At 37.7% G+C, this 21,828-nt stretch overlaps 3 protein-coding genes across 5 annotated transcripts; 2 read left to right on the forward strand and 1 right to left on the reverse strand.

Moving 5' to 3' along the window:
- Positions 1 to 1,808: 1,808 nt before the first annotated feature.
- Positions 1,809 to 17,198, reverse strand: grsm (probable aminopeptidase NPEPL1 granny smith protein). 3 transcript variants are annotated; one of them, XM_018111746.3, is made up of 6 exons: positions 17,001 to 17,198; positions 14,914 to 15,926; positions 14,701 to 14,857; positions 12,099 to 12,275; positions 2,242 to 2,352; positions 1,809 to 2,159 (listed from the first exon to the last, which is right to left on the reverse strand). In XM_018111746.3, exons 1-6 carry the CDS (start codon positions 17,076 to 17,078, stop codon positions 2,028 to 2,030), a joined length of 1,668 nt encoding a protein of 555 aa, XP_017967235.1. In that variant the 5' UTR covers positions 17,079 to 17,198; the 3' UTR covers positions 1,809 to 2,027. The 3 variants fall into 3 exon arrangements, with proteins under 3 accessions (XP_017967235.1, XP_089117669.1, XP_017967234.1); XM_089261543.1 differs by having other exon boundaries at positions 14,914 to 15,939; positions 16,997 to 17,198; XM_018111745.2 differs by lacking the exon at positions 17,001 to 17,198 and adding an exon at positions 15,987 to 16,135.
- A 272-nt stretch (positions 17,199 to 17,470) lies between these two features.
- Positions 17,471 to 18,899, forward strand: Spc25 (kinetochore protein Spc25). The gene is made up of 3 exons (XM_018111756.3): positions 17,471 to 17,691; positions 17,752 to 17,956; positions 18,017 to 18,899. The coding sequence occupies exons 1-3, from the start codon at positions 17,574 to 17,576 to the stop codon at positions 18,336 to 18,338; spliced, it is 645 nt and encodes a 214-aa protein (XP_017967245.1). The 5' UTR covers positions 17,471 to 17,573; the 3' UTR covers positions 18,339 to 18,899.
- Positions 18,900 to 19,373: 474 nt separating this feature from the next.
- Positions 19,374 to 21,661, forward strand: LOC108659040 (putative cytochrome P450 304a1). The gene is made up of 4 exons (XM_018111760.3): positions 19,374 to 19,532; positions 19,596 to 19,847; positions 20,197 to 21,059; positions 21,121 to 21,661. The coding sequence occupies exons 1-4, from the start codon at positions 19,439 to 19,441 to the stop codon at positions 21,448 to 21,450; spliced, it is 1,539 nt and encodes a 512-aa protein (XP_017967249.1). The 5' UTR covers positions 19,374 to 19,438; the 3' UTR covers positions 21,451 to 21,661.
- The last annotated feature ends 167 nt before the right edge of the window (positions 21,662 to 21,828 follow it).

The following is a 21,828-nucleotide window of genomic DNA, read 5'->3' on the forward strand; positions in this document are numbered from 1 at the left end:
TTAATATATAAATCTAGTATATATTTTATGATATATTTTTGTCTAATGTACAATGTTTGGTTACCCAAATTGAGCAAAATATACGACATTCAATTGCTTAATTGACTCCTAAGTAATTGATTAAATTACTATACGATACAGCATTCAAATACGATATTTAGTTGACTATATTTACAATATTCAATTGTCATATATACGAAATATGCTTGTCTAGACTTCTGCTAAAGTTACTTAAAGAATCAAAGCTCTATTCAAATGCAATGGTAGGAGTTCATAATTCCCAACTCAATTTTCATAACAAACCTTTAGAAACATATGATCTGAAGCAGTTCTCTTAACGATCTTAGCTAATTTAAAAGAGAAACAAAACATTTCCTGACAAAAAGATAATATATTTAAACATAAATTTCTCATAAATTGAAACACATAGCCTTGGAGTGAAGTATACTTACAACTTTGATCCCTCAAATAAACCAAAGAGAAATAATATTTAATTTTAATCCCACGTTCTCTCAATTTTGTATCTTAAAAGTGCATCTACAAGCACTTTAGGGCACTTTAGATCTGTTAAAAGTGCATTTAAGATGGTAGATTTCTTGTTTACAATTACGATTTTCATGCTGCAGTGCAGCTGAAAATTACTCATTCCCCGACAAAATTCACTTTGGCATAGAGCTCGTTACTCGCGCTCGCTAATCGAATATTTGTCAGTGGCACACACGCACACCCACACTCACGCCCACGCCCACTTTACTATACCATGCCATTCCCATTAAGAATCGATGGCTTGGCACAATGGGGCATTACTTGAGCTGCATTTCAAGGTTTTACAAATCATCAGCTCTTACGTGCGCCTCGCCTCGCCTCGCTTCACCTCACCTCTCACGTTGTTTACTGCAATTACTATTGAAAATAAACGTATTTCAGGCTAATTAAACAATAAAAGCGCAAGCGAAAGTAAATGCTATAAAAACAGTGGGCGAGTGTGCCAGGTGACCGACTAAGCGATACCCTGCATCATTCTTATTGAATAAATAGGAAATCTTTGGCTATATGACTATCAGATGTATCAATAGAGTAAAAGATATTTATCGCTATCGATGTAGTCAGGCAATTTTATAAAATAGTATATAAAACCCATTAAACTACTCTAGCTATACACAGCTTTGAATACAAACCCCAGTTGCCTCTCCCGCAAGTTCAATATACCCCTTTCACTACTCACCAGGGTATTAAGAGCGCACAAAAACGTAAAGGTAAACTGAAAGGCAAGTGAGCGCGTTCCTAAATGAAATTTACCAAATAAGACTCAGGCAGCTTGTGCAGATGGGCTGACGCTGCTGGCAGAGGCGTTGGGCGTGGCCGTGAATCTGTCTTTCACGCTGACGCTGACAGCTGACAAACCCGCGAGAGTTGCCCGCCCCTCGCCGCCGCGCTGAAAAGTAGGCAACAAAGACGACTCGACGCTCTGGCACAATGATGTTGCAATTTAATTTGTATTGTTAGCTGTTGTTGACGTAGCTGCTGCTGCTGCTCCTGCTGCTCCTGCTACTCCTGCTGCTGCTGTTGTCGAGACAATTGCAGCCGCATCATGTTGATGATGATGATGATGAATCCACTTAGACGTCAGGCACAGTTAGCTAATGGGCACAGCAGTCGTCTAATTGAACAGCAAAGGGATGTGTACAAGCTACCAATCTGTGTGTGTGTGTGTGTGTGCAGGTGTGTGTAAAAATTGCACACTAGACACATAAACAAGCACCCACACAGTGAGACACAGCATGCACTGCTACAAATGTTAATTATCATTTAGTTTAATTTCATTTTATTGCCTGACAGCTTATTCAATTGGCTTTTCAACTTATTTCGACTTTAACGCATACATGTTGCTCTCATCCGTGAGTATGTATAGCCGGGTGTGAGTGTGAATGTGTGTGTGTGTGTGCTCGTGTGTTTGTGTGTGTATAAACTTGATTGAAATGCAAAAACGCTCGACTTCACAGCAATGCGATTGTTGCACGCTGCTGCTAATCGCGGCATATACGCTTCGATGGCGGCTCCTCATCGCCCGGCGCAATCGACTGCAACAGGCCGCAGTTCGTGTGGCTGCCAAAGAGCGTTAGCAACAGGGCGACGCCATAGCCCGTAGCACGTTCACCCTGTCAACCGAGAGGGAGCGAAAGAGAGAGAGAGAGAGAGCGATAGAAATCATACTATTTAATGCTCTGTGCAATCACTTACACAATTGACGGGCGTGGCCATGTCAACATGCATCCACACGCCGGGATAATCGAAGCCCAAATGAGCCGCCACAAAGAGACCGGCACAAGAGGATTGCGCATTCTGACGATCCTGCAAAGGCAGATGGAGAAATTCGATTAGATATAAATGCGATTTAAAGTGATTATATATGAAATTGAGAAGGAAATGCAGAGATTTATAATAGAATCTGTTCAATCTTTTAAAGTGATGAGTAATAATAGAATGAAGAAAAGAGTATAAAACATAGAAAATACAATTATTATTTTCTATCCCAAAAAACATCTATAATTCCACAAAGACACGTTTGTCTCTAGAATCAAGAACCAAGGGAATATATTCCACAATTGGTCTTTAAAAACTCTACAATAAAGCAGAGATATATTCATCTCAATCTTATGACAATGTAATGGTCGATAGATAGATAAATATTACTCCTATCTCTGATCGATATTTATCAATAAAAGAATAAAGTAGTTAAGATTCCTATTGGCAAATCCAAAAATCTATATTCCCTTCTTTCTAGAATCAAATACACATATCTACAGTATCTTGCCCTTATACCATACTATGATCAACAGCGTCCTCCTACAGCTACCCCTCACAGCTTCTTGTTGCATTTCATTTTAGCTACAGCGTAATCGTTGAGTAAAAAAAAAAAAAAAAAAAACTGCAACAAGTTTATGTGAGCGGCGTCTTTGATATTAAAAAGTCTCCAGCAGCGCAGTGCAACAGGAAAATATATATATATCTGCACACACAAACACACACACACATATATACATATATGCACATGACACATACATAAATATCTCTATAGATGTGCTAATGCCTAAATTATATGCCAGCTACCACGTAACGGAAACTGTCGCTCTACTAACTTGGGCGGAAATTACAACGCTTAAATGGAAAACATAAAATACCATTGCCTAGCACAATGGGATCGGTTGAGATAGTCTGAGAGACATTCTTGGGGTTACTTGAGTCTAAAGTAAATTAAATAAGAGATTATTAAAAAAGTGTCGCATTAAAATAGATGTAAAATATTTTAAAAATATTTATATATTTTAAAAATTTATATATTCGATATTTTTCTACATACTCTCTATATACTCTCGTCCCACAGTGACACATATTAAAGAAAGCTGTACATATGCCCCTTAATGCTCACATACATATACATATATAGAGTGAGAGAGCGAGAGAGAAGAAACTGAACTCAGCAGCAGAAAGGACAACGAGAGCAATAACAACAACAACAGCAAAAGAAGTCTTACACAGAATATTGCATGACAACGTGTGATAGTCCAAGATGAAAATCACACACACACACACATACACACATAAATACACACACACGCACATGAGAAGCCTTTCGTCATGAAACGGAAGTTTAAAGTCTATTCAAGCCAACGATTGCTACCGCAATATAGTTGTTGCTCTTATTATTCATACAATTGTTGTTGTTGTTATTGATGTTGTCGCTTTAGCCAGTACTTTAGATGTTTCAACTGCTTTTGGCGCTTTTTAACTGTTAACAAACTTGTGTTGCCTTTTGTTATCAAACTTGCCGCAACATTTTTTTAAATGTGCACGAGGGAAAAAAATGAAATGATGCCTCAAGTTTGAATAGTTTGCTATCAAATTAGCAAATTTAATGTAATTGAATCCATTTGCTTTATATTCTTATACGTGAATAGATGTGCTTATATTTGTGTGTCAATTAGAAACAGCCCAATTAAAATGCTGCCATGCATTCTGAATGCCTGTCTAATTGAATTGTTTCCAATTAACAAATTATTTGTCAAACGACCTAACGAGATTTATATTATTTTTAGCCAATACTTTTGACATTGTCGTCAGTGATATGACATGAAATATTATCAAACAGTTACATATGTATATAATAATTTGGTTAGTGAATTGGCAAAGTAATTAGACAACATAATTTGATATGATAGACTTAAATTAATACATTTTAAAAATATGTATATTTTGAAATAAAATTAAAAACAATAAACTATTAACTTATGGAAAAAAAATATAAAAAAAGTCCATATATTTTCGACCATTAATTTTTAAGTTATGTATTTAATTTTAATTTAAAAATAACAATTTTTTAAAATTTATTTTTAGTATTTTATTTTATTTTTTTTTTTGTATTTATTTGTATTTTTTTTTTATTTATTTATATTTTTTTTTTATTTATATTTTTTTTTATTATTTATTTATTTTTTTTTTATTTATTTAAATGTTTTTTTTTTTTATTTATTTATATTTTTTAATTTATTTTTTCTTTTATTATTTTCCTATTTTTAATATTTCCTATTTTTTTTTTTATTTAATTTATTTTTTAATTTTTTTATTTTTTTTTTTTAATTTTTTTTTTTCATTTATATATTATTATTATTTTTTTATTACAAATTTCTTCAATTTTATTTATTTATTTATTTTTTTTTTTGTTCAATTCAATTCAATTCAAATAGTTTTACCGATCCATGGCACTATTTTAAAAACTACACATAAGAAACATTAAGGTAAACTAAGACGACAATTCTATATAGAAATACAACTCATCAAACTGAATTCAGCTCTTTTATATCAAAATTACAGACAATTATCTTTTATCTACGCAAAGGTAAAGGTGCTCTCAGTGATGCGTCGTGCATGCCCCATGTCTCGTTAATTTTCATTAAAGGCTTTCAAGTTTGCTCATTGTGTTTGGCTGGAGCTGGGATAGATAGATACATTCAACGCTAAAATCAGCTCAGTCAACCGACTGCCAATGCGGCCCATGCGCTTTCATCAATAATGGCAAACATTTGTCAACATAATGTCATTAGCATTGATTGCATTACGCAACGCATTGATTGTGTGAACCTTTTGTAAATAGCCGAATAGCAAGCGCACACGCCCACACGCCTACAAGCCCACGCACCCAATATCCCAGCCATCCCAGCCCAGTTGGCCACACATCAAGTTTGGCATTGGGTCGGCGACTAATTGCGGTCGGCTACGTGACCAGACCGTGCCCCATGCCACAATGCCCCACGCTCCGCTGTCAATCACGCCACGTGTGCCACATACCTAACTCTATAGCTATTTTTGATTTGACGCTATTCGCCACCGAGCGCATCCCGTTTCGATTTCGATTAACGTGCATTTTAATTAACAGACCAAATCAATGCAACTCTTGCGGCCCAAATCGCAGGTGAACTGTAATTAAAAACTAAACGTTGCCAGCAATATGAGGAACAGAGTAAGCCAATGCGAACTAGTTATACAAGATGGCATTGAGAGAGAAGCGAGAAGCTAAATGGGAAGTGAAGAGAAGTGAGGGGCGGAACATTGAGCAAATGGAGAGGCAAATGTACGAAAATGATAGAAGTAACATGAGCTGACTAGGAGTTGGAATACCCCTATGTTGCGGAGAGTTATGGTCAACAAAAAAGCGAGAAGCTAGGTGAAAAGTGAAATATGTAGTAGAGTATTAGACAAGTTAACAAGTAGATAAAGTAAAGGTTAGGTTAAGAGAGAGCTGCATAGATGTTGACTAGAAGTAAGAGTAAAATACGTAAGTGAGAGTTATAATAACCTGAGAGGAGAGAAGCTAAGTGAGAAGTTAAGTACGTAGCGAAAGAACAAAGTGAGGTTAAGTAGAGAAGTTGAGTTGAAATTGGAATCAATAACCGAATAAAAGGAATAGAGTTAAAAGCCAAATATTAAGTAATAGGACAACAACATGAGAACTACAACCGTCTAAAAACTGACTAAAGAAGGAATAATAGTACAATTAGTAAAAGACAGATATTAAGAGAGAAGCAATATGAAGAGCTATCCGAAATGAGAAGCGAACAGAGATAAATAGCAAAAAATGTAAACTGCACGCAAAGCGATAATCAAAACAAGAATAAAAAGCGATGACAGAAACAATTAAACAGCACAAAAATCGATTAGAGTGAATAAAATACATCAGAAACAATATCGAAATTTAAATTAAAAATGTAAAAATAATGAAACAAAAGAATCACTGCAGAGCCAAATGTAAAATGGACCGATAAAAGGAAATATATAATAGAGAAGAGCTAGAGAAGCAGCAGAGAAACGCAAAGTACTTCAAAAGCGAACAGCCAGAATGAAACACGGAAAATTTAAGTGAAATGCTCATTATTTTTCACGCTGCTTTTTTTCTATTTCAATCGAATGCGAGTAAGTGTGCTTGACGGAGAGATACCCTGACCGAGTTGCCAAGCTGCAGAGTATCAATGAAAAAATGCCAAAATTTGCTTACACAAGAGCTTAAAGTTCAATCAATATCCCAATTCCCCTCTCCATCTCTCTCTCTCAATGGGGTATACGAAAAAGGAAATCAGTCAGAAACTTTGCTTTCAATTGCAGTCCGAATTTAAAGAGGTCGTTAAATCCTTAAAGCAACAAACACTTAAGATAAGCATTCAACTTGCGAGACAACGCCTGATATCAATGACAGACGTTGTAACACTTTCCACGTGCTGCACGTGGACGGCACTGGGCGTGTCGGTGGGCAAACGCAATGCCTTCAGGCAGAAAATGTATTGGATGCCTTTGACTGGGTTTCAGTATCAATTACACATTCATTCGATGGGCGTCGCAAGGATTTGCAGCACCAAGCCAAACCGAGGAAAGCGACAACCGTTTTTTATTCAATTTTCCTCCCAATGTCGCGAGACGATTTACAAAAAAAAAAAAAGAAAAGTTTTCACCCTGTGGCGGGACGAAAGGCAAAAGAGCAAAACGAAAATATTAGAAACAGTCAATGCCAGCGACGGCTGGGTTCATTTTCCTTACTTTTGCATTTTCCCTCTTTCACTTTTCCTTTACGGTTTTCAGCGTGCTCGCCTAAGAGACGTGCAAAAGTTGAGCGGAAACCAACACATAACAAGCGGAAAGATTTGTGTTAACAAAGTCGTCGGAGTGAAGTAGCGCCGGCCACGCCCCCTCACCGAGCCGTTAGTAGGCAACGGAAATAGCGGGGCATTGCGCAAATTACGTGACTTACGGTCGAACAGGCTGGCCGGGACTTAAGAAAATCTGCATTTAAACCGCCGAAGCACTAAGCTCAAGCATTATTTATAAACTGTTGGCATTATTTAATCAACAGCAAGACAAACACAAAGCGCCAACACAATATCATATTTGGCGCCGTGAGGTCGCGGCGTTAAAGTGAAAATAAAAACAAAAAACAAAAGAGAACACGAACATAAAAATAAACAAACTTTGGCGCATAAAAAGTTCAATTTAATTCATTAAAAGCGTAAAAAGTCGACGTACAATTGAATTTAAAATGCTATCGCTTAATAAAAATTTACCAACTGCAATTCGGGCGGAAAGAAAATATCAACAAAAAGAAAACGAATCGAAAGGGAAACGCTTTATTTTCCAAAGATGCCGACAGGCAAATACACTTGTTGGATGATTAAGCAACTGAGCTAAGTTAATTAATTGCAATTATTTATTATACATTGCTATTTATATAGGATATGCGGATGATCTTAATAATGATCATTTCTGCCTTCACTTTTTGCACAGCCAATCAGAATGACCCTAAGCGAAGAGCATATGTTGCCATCTCACTCTCACTCAGCAGCGCGTGACACGGCTTTTAGCAACACCTATCGTTGTCCCGCTTGCTCTCTCTTTCTCGCAGTAAGAATGAGAAATGAGCTAGGATAGCCTCATTTAAAAAAGCTTTCAGCCTCTCACAAATACAACTGCAACAGTGAGAGGCGATCAGAGCATGTTGAAGAGAATTTATGAAAATCAAGACAAACGGATGTCATAGCCGTAGCCAATCAAAATTGATATTTGTCAATGATAAATTATAATAAATAAATTGTAATTAACTACAAATATAAAATAGATATTCTATAAATAAAAACTATAAAAATTAATTTTAAATATATGAAAAGAGGAATAGGTAAATAATAATACATAAATAAGCATAAGTATAAATATAAATTGTTGTGTAAAATTAAAAAATCATAAATTTAAATTACAATTTATATATTAGTTTATATAATCTCCCTTATCAATTTAGATTACTTGCCGCTTTGCATAGATCCTCATCAGTTTAGAGTGCTTGAATATACTCAGAGACAAAAGAAAGCAATTACGCATACGCCCCCACAGACACACACACACACACAGAGAGAGACACAAACATCCACAGATGAGACACCGCAACACGTTGCTCGACTCGGCCGCTGTTGGCTTTATCTAAAATTCATGCTCTCTGGCCTCGGTGCGCTGGCTGCTTTTTACGATTTAACATAAAAATCAATTACCAACAATGGTAAAATTTCACAGTCATAAAATTTGAGTAACTTTGCCGCACGCAGCATAGAAGAATAACAACAATGCCGTCTGTGTTTCTCGGCCGCGTGTCTCCAAATTGAGAAACCATTCGAGACATTTAAATCATTTGATTGTCTTTATTTTCTTTACTCTTCTGCCTATGGAAACATAAACTAAAATACTCCAAATATATAATAGTTATGTGCAAAGAATTTCATCATAAAATCAAAATGTGGTTTACGTACAAGTATTATTGGGTAATATTAATATACTTCATATTATAAAAGCCCATATTTTTTACAGAAATAAACATCAAAGCAACACTAAAAAATGCTTTTTAACCAATCATTGACTCTTCTATTTTAGTTTTTAATTTACTACATCTATCAGCAACTAAACACAGCCGCAGCAGCGACGGCAGCAGCAGCAACAAAAAATCTACGCAACGTGTTAACCGCAACCACAACATGGCTAATGATAGGCCAGTCCCTCACACAGAACACAAATCAGAAACGGCATACAACAAATTGCAGTCAGTTATTTAAAAGCCAGGCTAATGGACACTAGACCAGCCATGGCCAACAACAGCTAACCAATCCACCCACAAGCTAGCTGCCCGTCAAAATGAGCCAACAACGGCGAAAAAAATGAGGAAGCAAAAAAGTGCGGGCGCTGCCTCGAAGCGCGAACCGCCAACCGCTAACAACACTCATAATCCCTCCATTTAGCGGCCAACTAGCTGCGTCGCGCTGCCAAAGCGCATACAGTGAAAAAATTCATGTAATTTAAACGCAACGCGTGAGAATTTGGCACACAGCAGCAGCAGCAGCATCATATACCCTAGCAGATATACCCTAGCAGGTGGATATGCATGGGGTAGCACAATTATCAGGGCAATTTATTCAGGTCATTTATATATCATATGTATGCTAAGTATAATAAGTATAATAAATATGTTATTTTTGATTGACTAACTGATTGATTAACTAATTAATTTACTGCTTGATCAATCAAAAGATTAATTATAGATAAATGGGCTTGAAATATTGTAAACATTGTGCTGCTTATTCAAAGATTGAAGAAGACTTCAAAATGAAATAAAAAATGTTCAGAGTGAAAGGGATTGCATAATTTAAAAAATGGTAAAATCCTTGCGTATTATAAAAATAAAATAAAATAAAATTTAAATACAAATCCAAATGGATTTCATTAAATAACATATCCATACTGAAATCTCTATTGTGAAAGCCCATTCTCAAATCTGTTTTCAAATCTATTTTACACTCTACTTGTAATTGATTTTCAAATCTATTTGCATATTTTTAATCAATTCAACATTATTATTTATATCCAAATCTATCATCAAATATTGCTTCATAACTACTTTCAAATCTACTCAAGGCCATTTCCAACTCCATTTTCAAGGATATATATTCTAAACTTTCTCTAATTCACGTTAAAAACTTATTTAACAAAACTTTTTTAAGGCATTTTACATATGTATATTATTTTCAAAATATATTAAAAAATTATTTAGCATTAAAAAAAAAACATTGAATATCAACAATTAAATACGTGCTTCAATTACGTTTCAATTTACATTAGCAATCATGTAAGAATACATCAAAATCTGCTCTATGGATCATCAAGGTAATATATAGAGATATAAATACATACATACATATATAACTAACAATACAAGATCAGTCATAAGCAAGTCTTTCATCAAAACCCGGCTAATGTTACTGCAAGAGAGTTAGATATGCAGACAGCTCGAATCGAGTCGTGGCGAGTTTAAAGTTGAATGCATTTCGAGTTTAAAGCACTTTGTCACGGGCGAATTGACAAAGTGCGCGTCGCTGATGTCACATCAAATGCAGAAAAGGGGGCGTAACGCACCGTTGGGGCTACTTGACATTTTTTTTTTTTTTTTTGGTGTGCCCGTAAAGACAATAACAACGAGCGTCAAAGTGGTCGAAAAATCAAACAGCCAACGGCCAACGGGCAGACAGGCAGCCAGTTGAGGCAGTTGAGGCAGTTGGGGTCAGTTTTGTTGGACTGGGGCCAGGCAGATGACAGGCGGCTAGCGAGTGATGCAGGTAATGGGCAGGCAGCCAGTAACCAGCCGTGCCACTTGACCTCCACCCTAGACACCTCTACGCATCCAGGCGGGCCAACTATGTGTGTGTGTGTGGGTGTGTGTGTGTGTATACTGCTGGCAGTCGCCCATGGCGTGACAATGATGAATGACCATTGATCCGAAGCGTTTTAGACGTACAATAAGGTAACTCGATTTGGTTGCTGTTGTGGCATAGCTTGAGGCACCTACGCAGCGGCAGGAGCAGCAGCAGTTCCGATGCTCAGCCCGCCCCCGTCCCCCACCCTACCTTTGACACACCCAATACTTTTGCCCAAGCATAGATTGAACGCCAAAGTTTTTGATACATGTGAGCAGAAGAGCGTGTATGCACCATGTGTGTGCGTGCATGTGTGTGTGTGCAAGCTAGCATAAATCACAGTAATACTAATCAATCTTTAAACCGAACATGACGTCCATCATTTTTCGCAACATTGCGGCGATAAAAAAAAATAGAAAATAAACCTCGACTGACCCTGATAAAGTTAATTAAAATTGTGTGCTACACACATACATCACACTTTTATGAGTCTTTCTCTTTATGTGTGTGTGTGTGTGTGTGCATTTCGGATGAGCTATATTTCTTGTGAAAAGTAAAAGTTGACGTGAAACTTTATTAGCTTACCAAAACATTCTTTTGGAATTTATTATGAGAGATTTTTATAGGAATTTCTGGACGTAAATGTGATATATAAATATATCAAAATATAATCAATTATATATTTCATTATTATATTTATAAATATATAAAAATGTATATAATCAAAGCTAAAGGACTATGTATTTAATAATATGATTATTTTTATAGTTTTTTTATAATTAATATATAATTATATTTATAAATATTTTAATATGTATATAATACTAAGGAAAATAATATATAATAATTATAATATAATTTGAAAAAGATTTAAAGTTATTAATTTTTTATAAATCTTAAAGAAAATACTGCAATACTTGGGGAAAATCATTCGAGTTGAAGCAATTTCGAAATAAATCGTTTAGGATACATTGAAAGCAGTATTAGTAGTCTTACTGAACTAGACTAATTTCTTTTGAACAATGAAAAGTGAGGTCTAAAGACAACACTTTTAGGCTTACTCTTTGCTGGCAATAAAGTGCCAAATTTGTTGCAACAAAACCAGAGTTGAGTCTGGGTAAAAAAGGGGCATGAAAAACGATCTCTACTGCTTCTGCTTTTTTTTACAATCAAATGCCTTGAAGGTATAAAAGTGGGCATGTGTGTGTGTGCGTGTGTTTGTATGGATTGTTTGATGTGTGGCCTTTGCTTGTCAAGCACTACTATTTTCATTTTTGTTTTTTTTTTTTTAGTTTTCTTTTTTATAGTAGTAGAATAGTGGGTACTTACCGCAACAGAGTTTTTCATATCAGCAATGGCCGATGCAAATTCGGAGAAATGCAATTCGGGGCAATAAATAATGGGCGCCAATAAATCGCCGGATTTGCGTCCGGCCTGCAATGCCTTCGATTCCCATGGCTCTGAGTTTGTCAATATGGCGCCATGATATTTGCCCGTTGCAACGCCCTGTAAGTACAGAGAGAGAGAGAAAGAGAGGCAAGAGTATTAAGTGTAGCTAACAAATTTAATATGTATACGAAAGAATAAAGGAGAGCAACATAAGAGAGCTTTAATGGCCCGGCCATCCGAGCTGATAGAAAACATGCAATATTCAAGTCGAATGTGCTAACAATAAAACAGCACAGCAACCCAAACATCGTTAAGGTGGCAACATGTTGGGCGGTTGGGGGGTGGGGATGGGAGGGCGGCAGGCGGCTGAATGCAGAACAATGGGACGGCCAGGCGGCGATGCGATGCATGGTTTGCAACAGCCAAAATTGCGAGCTTCCGACGCGACCAGCAATAAAAAGGTGCAAGGTTATTTAGCACAGGCAACACCCAAAACAACAGCGAGCCATGGACCACGGCAGCAGCAGGAGTAGCAGCAGCAGTAGCAGGAGTAGCAGGAGTAGCAGCAGGAGTAGCTGCAATTGCATCAAGACCAGCCAAGGACTCTAACAGCGCGTGTTAAACTACAGCTGGACAAATGAAAGCAACACACACAGCAACAACAACAACAACAGCAACAACAATAGCAACAATAGGTGTAACAAGCAGCAACATAAAATGTAAAAGCACAAAAGTGTTGGCTGCTGTTTGTTACTTGTTTCAATATACCCCGTAAAAAACTGCTGCAAATGGCATATTAGCTCAACTTGCAAGTGCTTTAAGTGTTTGATATAATAGCAATAAAAGAGAATATGCTTTATAAATAGTACAAGTACAGCAAAAGGTCTCCATAACTATTAAAAACATATTTGCCTTCAATAGAAAATCTCTCTAAGAAAAATGTTTAATTTAAAGTTTTGACAAACAAAGAAATTGTTAAAATTAAATAAAAGTCTCTCAAGTTATTATTTGTCATAACAATTTGCATATTTCTAGAGGGTATCCTGAAGTGCCCCTTTATGTAAAATGTATGACGTTATTGCCTTTGCTGCAATTTGTTTGTTGCTGTTGTTGCTGGAGTCGCAGTTGCGCCAATGTTGGCAATTAATATTATTGCATGTTGCTAAAGTGTTTCAGTTGTTGCCTGTGTGTGTGTGTGCATCGAAGTGTATGTGTGTGTGAGTGTGTAATGAAATTAAATACAACAAGCGTCAAAGCAAATTCTAAACAATTTTAGAGAAAACTCTCCAAATGAAAAGTGTTGACTAGGTTGGCTCAACAATTTTAGTAGCACTCGAAACGAGTTTGGCTGAGTTTTTCTTTGTTATCGATGGGACAGGATGGGACAGCAGTGCTCACTGCGCTTTGCGCCTTGTCCTGTTCGCTATCCCTGACCAGCTTCGATTTATTTCCCATCGAACCACAAATAACGCAAATTGGCATCATATTTTAAGCAAATTGCATCCAAGATTTATGGTAATTGTGCAGCATCGCAGCCAATGCCTTCAACGGCACCGCTGCCCGCTCGTCCCTTTGCCCCACCAAAAATGGCAACAACCGCAAAACGGGTTTGCCTCGCTGCCTTCATTGTTGCTGTTGTGCATTCGCAGCAGCCATTGCTGCTGTTGCTACTCCTGCTCCTGCTGCTGCTCCTACTCCTGCTCCTGCAACCGCTTCAAGTTGCCGCCAAAAAAAAAAGCAAATTTGCAATTTATTTTTGCCAATTAACCTCGTGACTTTTATAAAGCGTGGCATAAATTTTGCATTTAGAAACGTTTAAAAAAAATATGCAGCCCAGACCCCAATGCCATTCGTCAGGCCAAGCAGGACGAAAACTACTTTGCTTAGCTGATAGAAATTTGATAAGAAATGAATGCATAAGGAATGGATACTAAAATGGGTATCTAAAATTGTTGTAGGGAAAGGATAAGCAGTCATTGTAACGCCCTTATCACCTATTGGTAGCGAATTAACGTTGGACTGAAAGAGTTTTGGGACTGAAACAGAGACTAAAAGAGATTGAAAGAGATGTAAGACCGCAAGGGATATAAGACTTGAAGGGATCTGAGGCTCAAACAAGTATAAGACTAAAAGAGATCTAAGGCTAAGGATCTATGATATAAAACTAAAATATATCTGGCAGTGAAGGATACTCGAAAATGCTCCTACATCGTACATCAACATTCCTAAGCTAATAGTATATGCATGTGATACTTGAAAAGTTATAAGAAGCAATATCAATAAGTAAATACTAAATACAAAATAAAATATTATCAAATGCGCTAAGTACATTTTAGATTATTCTAAATATAAGACATTCGACAGTATCAAATTTTTAAGGCTGTAGAATGATTAACTGGACAATACTTAAAGCTGAGCTGATTATTAAAAACAAATCAATTAGTTAGTTAATCTGCAATGGTAGAAATTTTAGCAATCTCTTAAGTTACCCATAGGATATACATAGCTATATCTAAATGAATCCTTTACAATATTTACTCACTTGAGCGCCCGTCAGCGTGGCCATATCAAGTATAATGTTTGCCTTAAGATCCTTGTTGGCATAGCAAACGCCGTCGGCTAGCACCAGACGACCCTCGGCATCCGTATTGTTGATTTCGACGGTGCGGCCCGAGTACAGGGTGTGTATGTCATCGGGACTGCAATCAACAAGCAAATAGATTAATTATTCCAGCTAAATGAGATACAAACTTACCGCGTGGCATTCGGACCCACCGAGTTCTCGGCCAAGCAGAAGACGGCATGCAGGTTATCCTTGAAGCCGCACTTAACGGCCGCATAGAAGGCACCCAGAATAGCAGCTGCACCGCCGCAATCCCGCTTCATGCCCGGCATGGCGGTTTTGCCCTTGATGCTCAGGCCGCCGGTATCATAGACAATGCCCTTGCCAACCAGCGCAATCGTCTCCTGTGCCCCCTTCGGCTCGTGGGAGAGCACAACCAAAGCTGGGGGTACAGCTGCCGCCTTGCCAACGCCATAGATGCCGCCAAAGCCGCGCTCTCGCAGCTCCTCGCCGCGAATGACTTGAGGCTGGATGGAAAGCTCTTTGGCAAACTCGTTGACATTTTCAATAAAGTGATCTACGTTCATCTCGTTGCAGGGCGTGTCCACAATGCGTGCGGCAAGTCGAATCCCGCGCGCCGTCTCGTTCAGGCAATTGATGTCGTCCTGGCTGAGGGGCTCCTGCTCCACGCAGCCATCCTTGTCAATGATAACGAATTCCACATTGACCACAGAGCGCGATGGCTGGCCATCGCCAATCTCACTGCTTGGCGACTTGCCACCGTTGCCGTTGCCCGTTTTGCGCGAGTAAAGTGGAAAGGCACGGACCACGGCACACGCGCTGGCAAAGAGGTTCTCACGCTCGCAGACGAGCACAACGCTCTCCTCGTTCACGTTGAGCACATGGTTCTTGACCAGGCGCGTTATCGAATGAGCCCGCGAGCCGGTATTGTGTCGCGATGCCTTCAGTGGCAGCGCGGCGACTGTGGCCACATCCAGATAGAGCGAACACTTGTCCGTCGGCGCCGGATGCAGACAGGCGATAGCGTTCTTAAATGTCTCCTCGTTTACGCGTGGCTCCAATTTATCAGCTAGCTGGCTGAACTTTAACAGATTCAAATGTCGCAGCTGACCGATAATTAACACCGGCTGCACCTGCGGATCCGTGCGACTGAGCGACGCATTAAACCTGATGTCCGTTGCCATCTGAAACATAAAACTGAATGAATCAATTGATTGCAGCGTATTGGAGCCCCCATTCGCTACCTGAACGCGAAATTTCACGTTATTTATAATACTCCAAATCGACACAAATAAACTTTGTACTGTAAACCTGGGCGCATGACACAAATTGATTGAAGCAACTGATTTGGCTCTCGTGCTAATCATTCCTCTAAATAAAACTGATTGTAGACGTTTGCAAGGCCCAATAAAAAAATAATAAAACCTTCATCAATATAATGCCAAGAATATAATTGATTGAAATTTTAAAGCTAAGCTGATGCATACTTTTTCATTTTTGTTTACGAAATGCATTATGTTATTGCCATCAGGGTTTTTGAAGTTGAATATTACATTTTTAACTCTAAATTTTTTTTTTTTTTTATTTATTTTTAGTCATAAAACGTATAAATATAAAATTTAATCTTAAAACCTGACGAGATTATTACTTTGTCTTATCTTATCGTCTACCTAAGAAGCACCTGTAAAATATATAAACAATCATAAGAATAAACAAAATAATATTCACATAGCTGTCCAGCCCTGAACCTAGCCATTTTTTCATTAGTCATAATAATAAACATATTCTAATCTATAAATAGAAAATATACTGCATAAAATAAACAACAGAATAGCATCTGCAATTGCTAGCGACAATAAAAAGAAACATAATCAAAATTTCGTATCACCAGCTGCCGAATATGGCACACGCTGATAAGAGAGAAGGTATTCAAATTTGCGACGTCATCAATGCTATGGCGCAATGACATCGCAAACAGCGTGACCTTGTGCGTGAAAATAAAGGCGACCAACAAGTGGATGCTCTGCTCTCTTTCGATGCCATTGCTGATTTAACACAGATTAACCGTTATATATGTATAGATATTTGCAAGCAAGCGCTTTCGATGGCAACACAAATGATTTTTATGCAAATGTCTCGTTTATTTTTAGAATCCATCCATCTATTCCCTTTGTTCACGAAAATCTACTAAAAAAAAACTTGTTTGCTACGCCCCTGTCACCGGTATCTAAGCACAACGTACATACATATGTACTTACAGTTCTAATTGGAGTGCTAACGCTATAGCCGCGGCAGAATACTGAGCGTAACGCGTTTGCTGTATGCAATATACGCATTAATATTTTATGTGCAGCAATAATTAAAATTCACTTATTCTCAAATTTTTGCAAATCTCAATGACGCCTCTCACTTGCAATTTTTGCCGGCTATCAGTATGATAATTTTAGCCATGCAATCGATAGTTTTTCTATACGATGTGTGCGATATGCGGCCACACTTGGCGCTCTCGAGCGCTCAAATCAAATACTTTCTGGCAACGCAAATCAATTTTAAATTTTCATCCAAATTTATATTTTTAGCTCTGATTAGTTTCACTAGCAATTCAAATTACATTTAAAATTTTACCGAATGACAATTTGACAATATTATTATTGGTTGTTGGTAATATATTAAAAGTAGCAGTTGCGTGAATTGTGCTCATCTCTAATGTGAAGTGGAATAGAATCTTACCAGTCTGGCAACTCCAGATATGAACGAAGCGTCGCTTTGATATACGAGCGTTTGTAGCGCTATTTATTTAAATTTTTTCTGAAATCATCCAACTAATAAGCATGGCAAAACAAATTGACACGCGCAAACGTCTAATGACAATGTTGCAAAATGATATAAGCTTGCAGCAACAGGAGAATGCACTAGCTAAGCAGAGCGCCAAGTTTCACAGCAAAATCGGTAACTAAAATTGTTTACAACTGGAATTGAAATATGAATTAAATATTATTTTGTACACAGCTGCCAAACATCAAATTATAAAGCGCCAGCAACATAAATTAGATAAGTTAAATGAAATATCAAACGAACGTAAAGAGGATCAAGAGAATCGCAGAGCACTTGAGCAAGCAATACGCGACAAGTTGCTCAGAGAGCAACAAAACTTGAGTGAAATGCAGGCGGAATTAGCTACGAAGAAAAAACGCCGAGACGAACTGATGGGCTTGTGAGTGCAAGGAAACATTCGTTTATCTATTTAAATTATCAATTCTCCATCTGCTTGCAGCGTGCGCACTCTGAGTGAAGCAACCAACACCTATATAAATCTAAAGGCATTGCCCGCCCGTATAAAAGGAGCTGCAGTGAGGCCCGAGCAAGGCGAGTGGCTACCCTTTAACTGTGATGCCTATGATGTAAAGGCCTTAAATACACTTTGGTCACGTTTGAACGAGCCCAGCGCCAGCATTGAAAAATGGCGGCAGCTATTCTCTTCTGTGCCATCGGCAAAAGAAAAGGAGAATGCCAACGCTTCGATGACGCCAATCATCGAGATTGATCTGACCTCGCCCACAGCTCATAGATCACCGGCGAAAATGCAAGAAAAATAAGTTAATAAACTAGTACAATATAATAAAATGTTGATCCCTAATTTAAAGTAAAGTAGTAATAAAAAAATATGAAAAATAAAAAGATATTTAATATTAATTTAATCTACAAAGGTGTATAAATAAACATATTTAATAATAATTTAATCTACATAGGTGTATAAATAAATATGTTTAATATATATTAATACGTAAGTAAACACTACACACGCTTTACTATTAAATTAATCCAAATAAGAACAAAAAAATCAACCAATTTTGTAGTATATATAAGAACATCAACAAAAATAATCCAAATATTTAATATTTATTTAATCTACATAAATACAAAATAATAAAAATATTTAATATAAATTTAATTCACATAAATAAACAACGCATTTTAATCTCTCCAGAAAGCGCAAAGTCAACGTGAGCGAGCGCTCCATTTATATAAAACGTATTTATTTGCTAAGCCGAACAAAAAGAATGAAATTCATGCTTCTGCTGCAAAATATCAATTAAATTGTTCAATTAAAAAGAAATATTGAAACTGTACCATTATTAAACGCTCAGACTAATAAAGAGCTGATTATATACTTATTATTTTTAGTTGCCACGGAGCTCGACTTTAAATGTAAGCTGACGACATCTATGATATCTTAGAATGTTCCATGTCTATCCGTTTGACATCTAGAAACTGTTTTTATTGGTGTTTACAGATGTCATATGAGTAGATAGCAATCTCTTGTCAATATATCAGGCAAGCAATACTTTTTGGGCTTAGGGTATCTGCTAGTCGGACTAAGCTGTCTGGCACGCTTTTGCGTATTTTATTTTTTTCGAAATTTAATGATTCTATTCACCATGTGCAAGAGTCAAGCTGTTTATGTTTTTTTTTAATTTTTATATTTTTTATAGTCTAGACGAGCCTCTTAATCTCATATCGAACCACCATTCTTTAGTTGGTCTTATATACAGAGATTGTGTCGCAGACGTAATCGTTATAAAAAAATTTTTCCATTTCTGAGTTCTAAAGTCTATCAGAAAAATGCTACCTTATAGACGTGCCATCTGTTCGAAAAGCTCAGTACTGACTCGAGCTTAAGTCGGGACAAATCAAAATGATAACTGTTGTTTTACTTACGTTGGTGACGCTCATATTTTTATATCAGCTATATAAATATGCAGTCGCTCGTCCTGAAGGATTCCCACCGGGTTAGACAAACAGAGTCTGAATCGAATTTCGCGTGTGATTTCCTAATCCTTGAATCCTTGCAGGTCCTCCACGATTGCCCATCTTCGGCAGCTATCTCTTTATGCTGCTGATCAATCACAAATACCTACACAAGGCCGTTTTACAACTCAGCAAGTGGTACAAGTCGGACATTATTGGTCTGTATGTGGGATCGTTTCAAATTGCCGTCGTCCACAATGGAGAGGCAGTTCGTGAGATCCTGAATAATCAGCTCTGCGATGGACGACCCGTTGTCTACTTGAGCAAAATCCGTGATCCTGAAGTTTGTGTTCGAGGTAGGCTATAAGGATCCATACGTCATTAGAAGATATGCTTTCAGCTATTCACAATGACGCATCAAAATTTGTCAGTCCTTTCATAAATCGTTATCAGGCATTAAATAATGCCTCACTTATTTGGGCACTAATCTTAATTAGGTTTCTGTAGAGCCACTATCTGCTCAATTTGTTGAGGTAGGACGCTAATTGATCATTTTTCATTTTTATTGGTTAAAAATTTTTTTTATTTATTTTTTTAATTTTTTTGTTTTTTTGTGTGAGAATCATTATCGGTAAACAGTGTCTGAAAGTGAAATTATACAAGATTGCCATAACAATAAATATAATCTACAAATATTATTTTCAGGCATATTCTTTAAGGATGGAATTCTGTGGAAAGAACAGCGTCGCTTTATTCTTCGTTATCTGCGTGACTTTGGATTTGGTCGTCGCTTCGATCAGTTGGAGAATGTCATCGCGGAGGAAATTACCGACATGCTCGAGATCATACGCAGCGGTCCTCGCTACGCGCACGAGCATGAGCTGGTCAAGCCGGGTGGATATAGAATACAACTGCCTCTATTTTTCAGTCCCTTCGCTGCCAATAGTCACTTCAGCGTTGTCTACAACGAGCGGACTTCGAGACCCGAAATGGCCAAGCTAATAAAACTAATTCAGTTTGGACTACAATTTCAACGCAACGGCGATGATTATGGAAGAATGTTGAGCATCATACCGTGGATTCGACATATCTGGCCCGAGACCAGCGGATATAAGAAACTGTATGAGGCGAACATGTTTATATATCAATACTTTGCAGAAATAGTCGATCGCCATTTACTTACTTACGATGAAAACTTCGAGCGCAATTTCATTGATATCTACATAGCCGAAATGAAGAAGGATCTGCCCAAAGAATACGGCTTCAATCGCGAACAGTTCATCATGGGCCTCATCGATTTCTCGTTTCCCGCTTTCACGGCACTCGGCAACCAAGCAACACTGATTGTGCAGTACCTCATGCTCAATCCCGAGGTCACGAAGCGCATACAACGCGAAATCGATGATGTGGTGGGCAGTGGACGCCTGCCCACATTGGACGATCGTGAGAAGATGCCCTATACTGAGGCAACGATACGAGAGACCATGCGCATCGACACCTTGGTACCTTCCGATGTGCCACACAAAGCTCTCGAAGACATTGAGCTCATGGGCTACCGTATACCCAAGGTAAGTTCCCTATAAACTGATCACAATAATATGATATATACAAATAATATGTTATTCACAGGACACCCTAGTCATTCCCAGTCTATATGCCATGCACATGGACAAGCGAATTTGGGGTGATCCCGAAAATTTCAGACCCGAACGTTTTCTGGACGAACAAGGCAATTTGTGCCTCAAGAAGGACTTGTCCCTGCCCTTTGGAGCTGGCAAACGATTGTGTGCCGGCGAGACCTTTGCACGGAATATGCTCTTCCTAATAACCACAGCCATGTTGCAGAACTTTGACTACGTTCTAGCCCCGGGCGACAGCTTGCCTGATCTATCCAAGAATGAGGTCGGGCTGGTTCTAACGCCTCCAGATTACTGGGTACAACTCAAAGAGCGTTCGTAATGCCACGAGCCAATATTTACTAAGTAAGAAAACTCTATTCTTGGGCCCGACTAGGAACACTCCCGAAACCTGTCCAACCTGCGACCACAACTTGAATCTAGCATAAAACTATGCAAAACTATATTGCATTTTTGAACTTGTTCTTTCAAAAATAGCCATATTTGTTAAATTAAAATAAATAAATAAAATAAAATGTGAAAACCCAAAAATTTGTCTATCACTGTTAGACGGCAAAATCTCTATTGAAAACGAAAAAAATTAAAATATAAATGTTCGTCGTTTTGCCTGGAGGCAAAATCCAGAGTTTAGTCGGTAATTCTAAACTAAAGCTGATAATGAAAACACAATATAGCAATAAAAAATAAAAATATAAAGCAA

The sequence above is a fragment of the Drosophila navojoa genome, chromosome 2, assembly GCF_054131105.1.
Source record: "Drosophila navojoa isolate 15081-1374.11 chromosome 2, UAZ_NAV_1.0, whole genome shotgun sequence".
NCBI classification, from domain to species: Eukaryota; Metazoa; Arthropoda; class Insecta; order Diptera; family Drosophilidae; genus Drosophila; species Drosophila navojoa.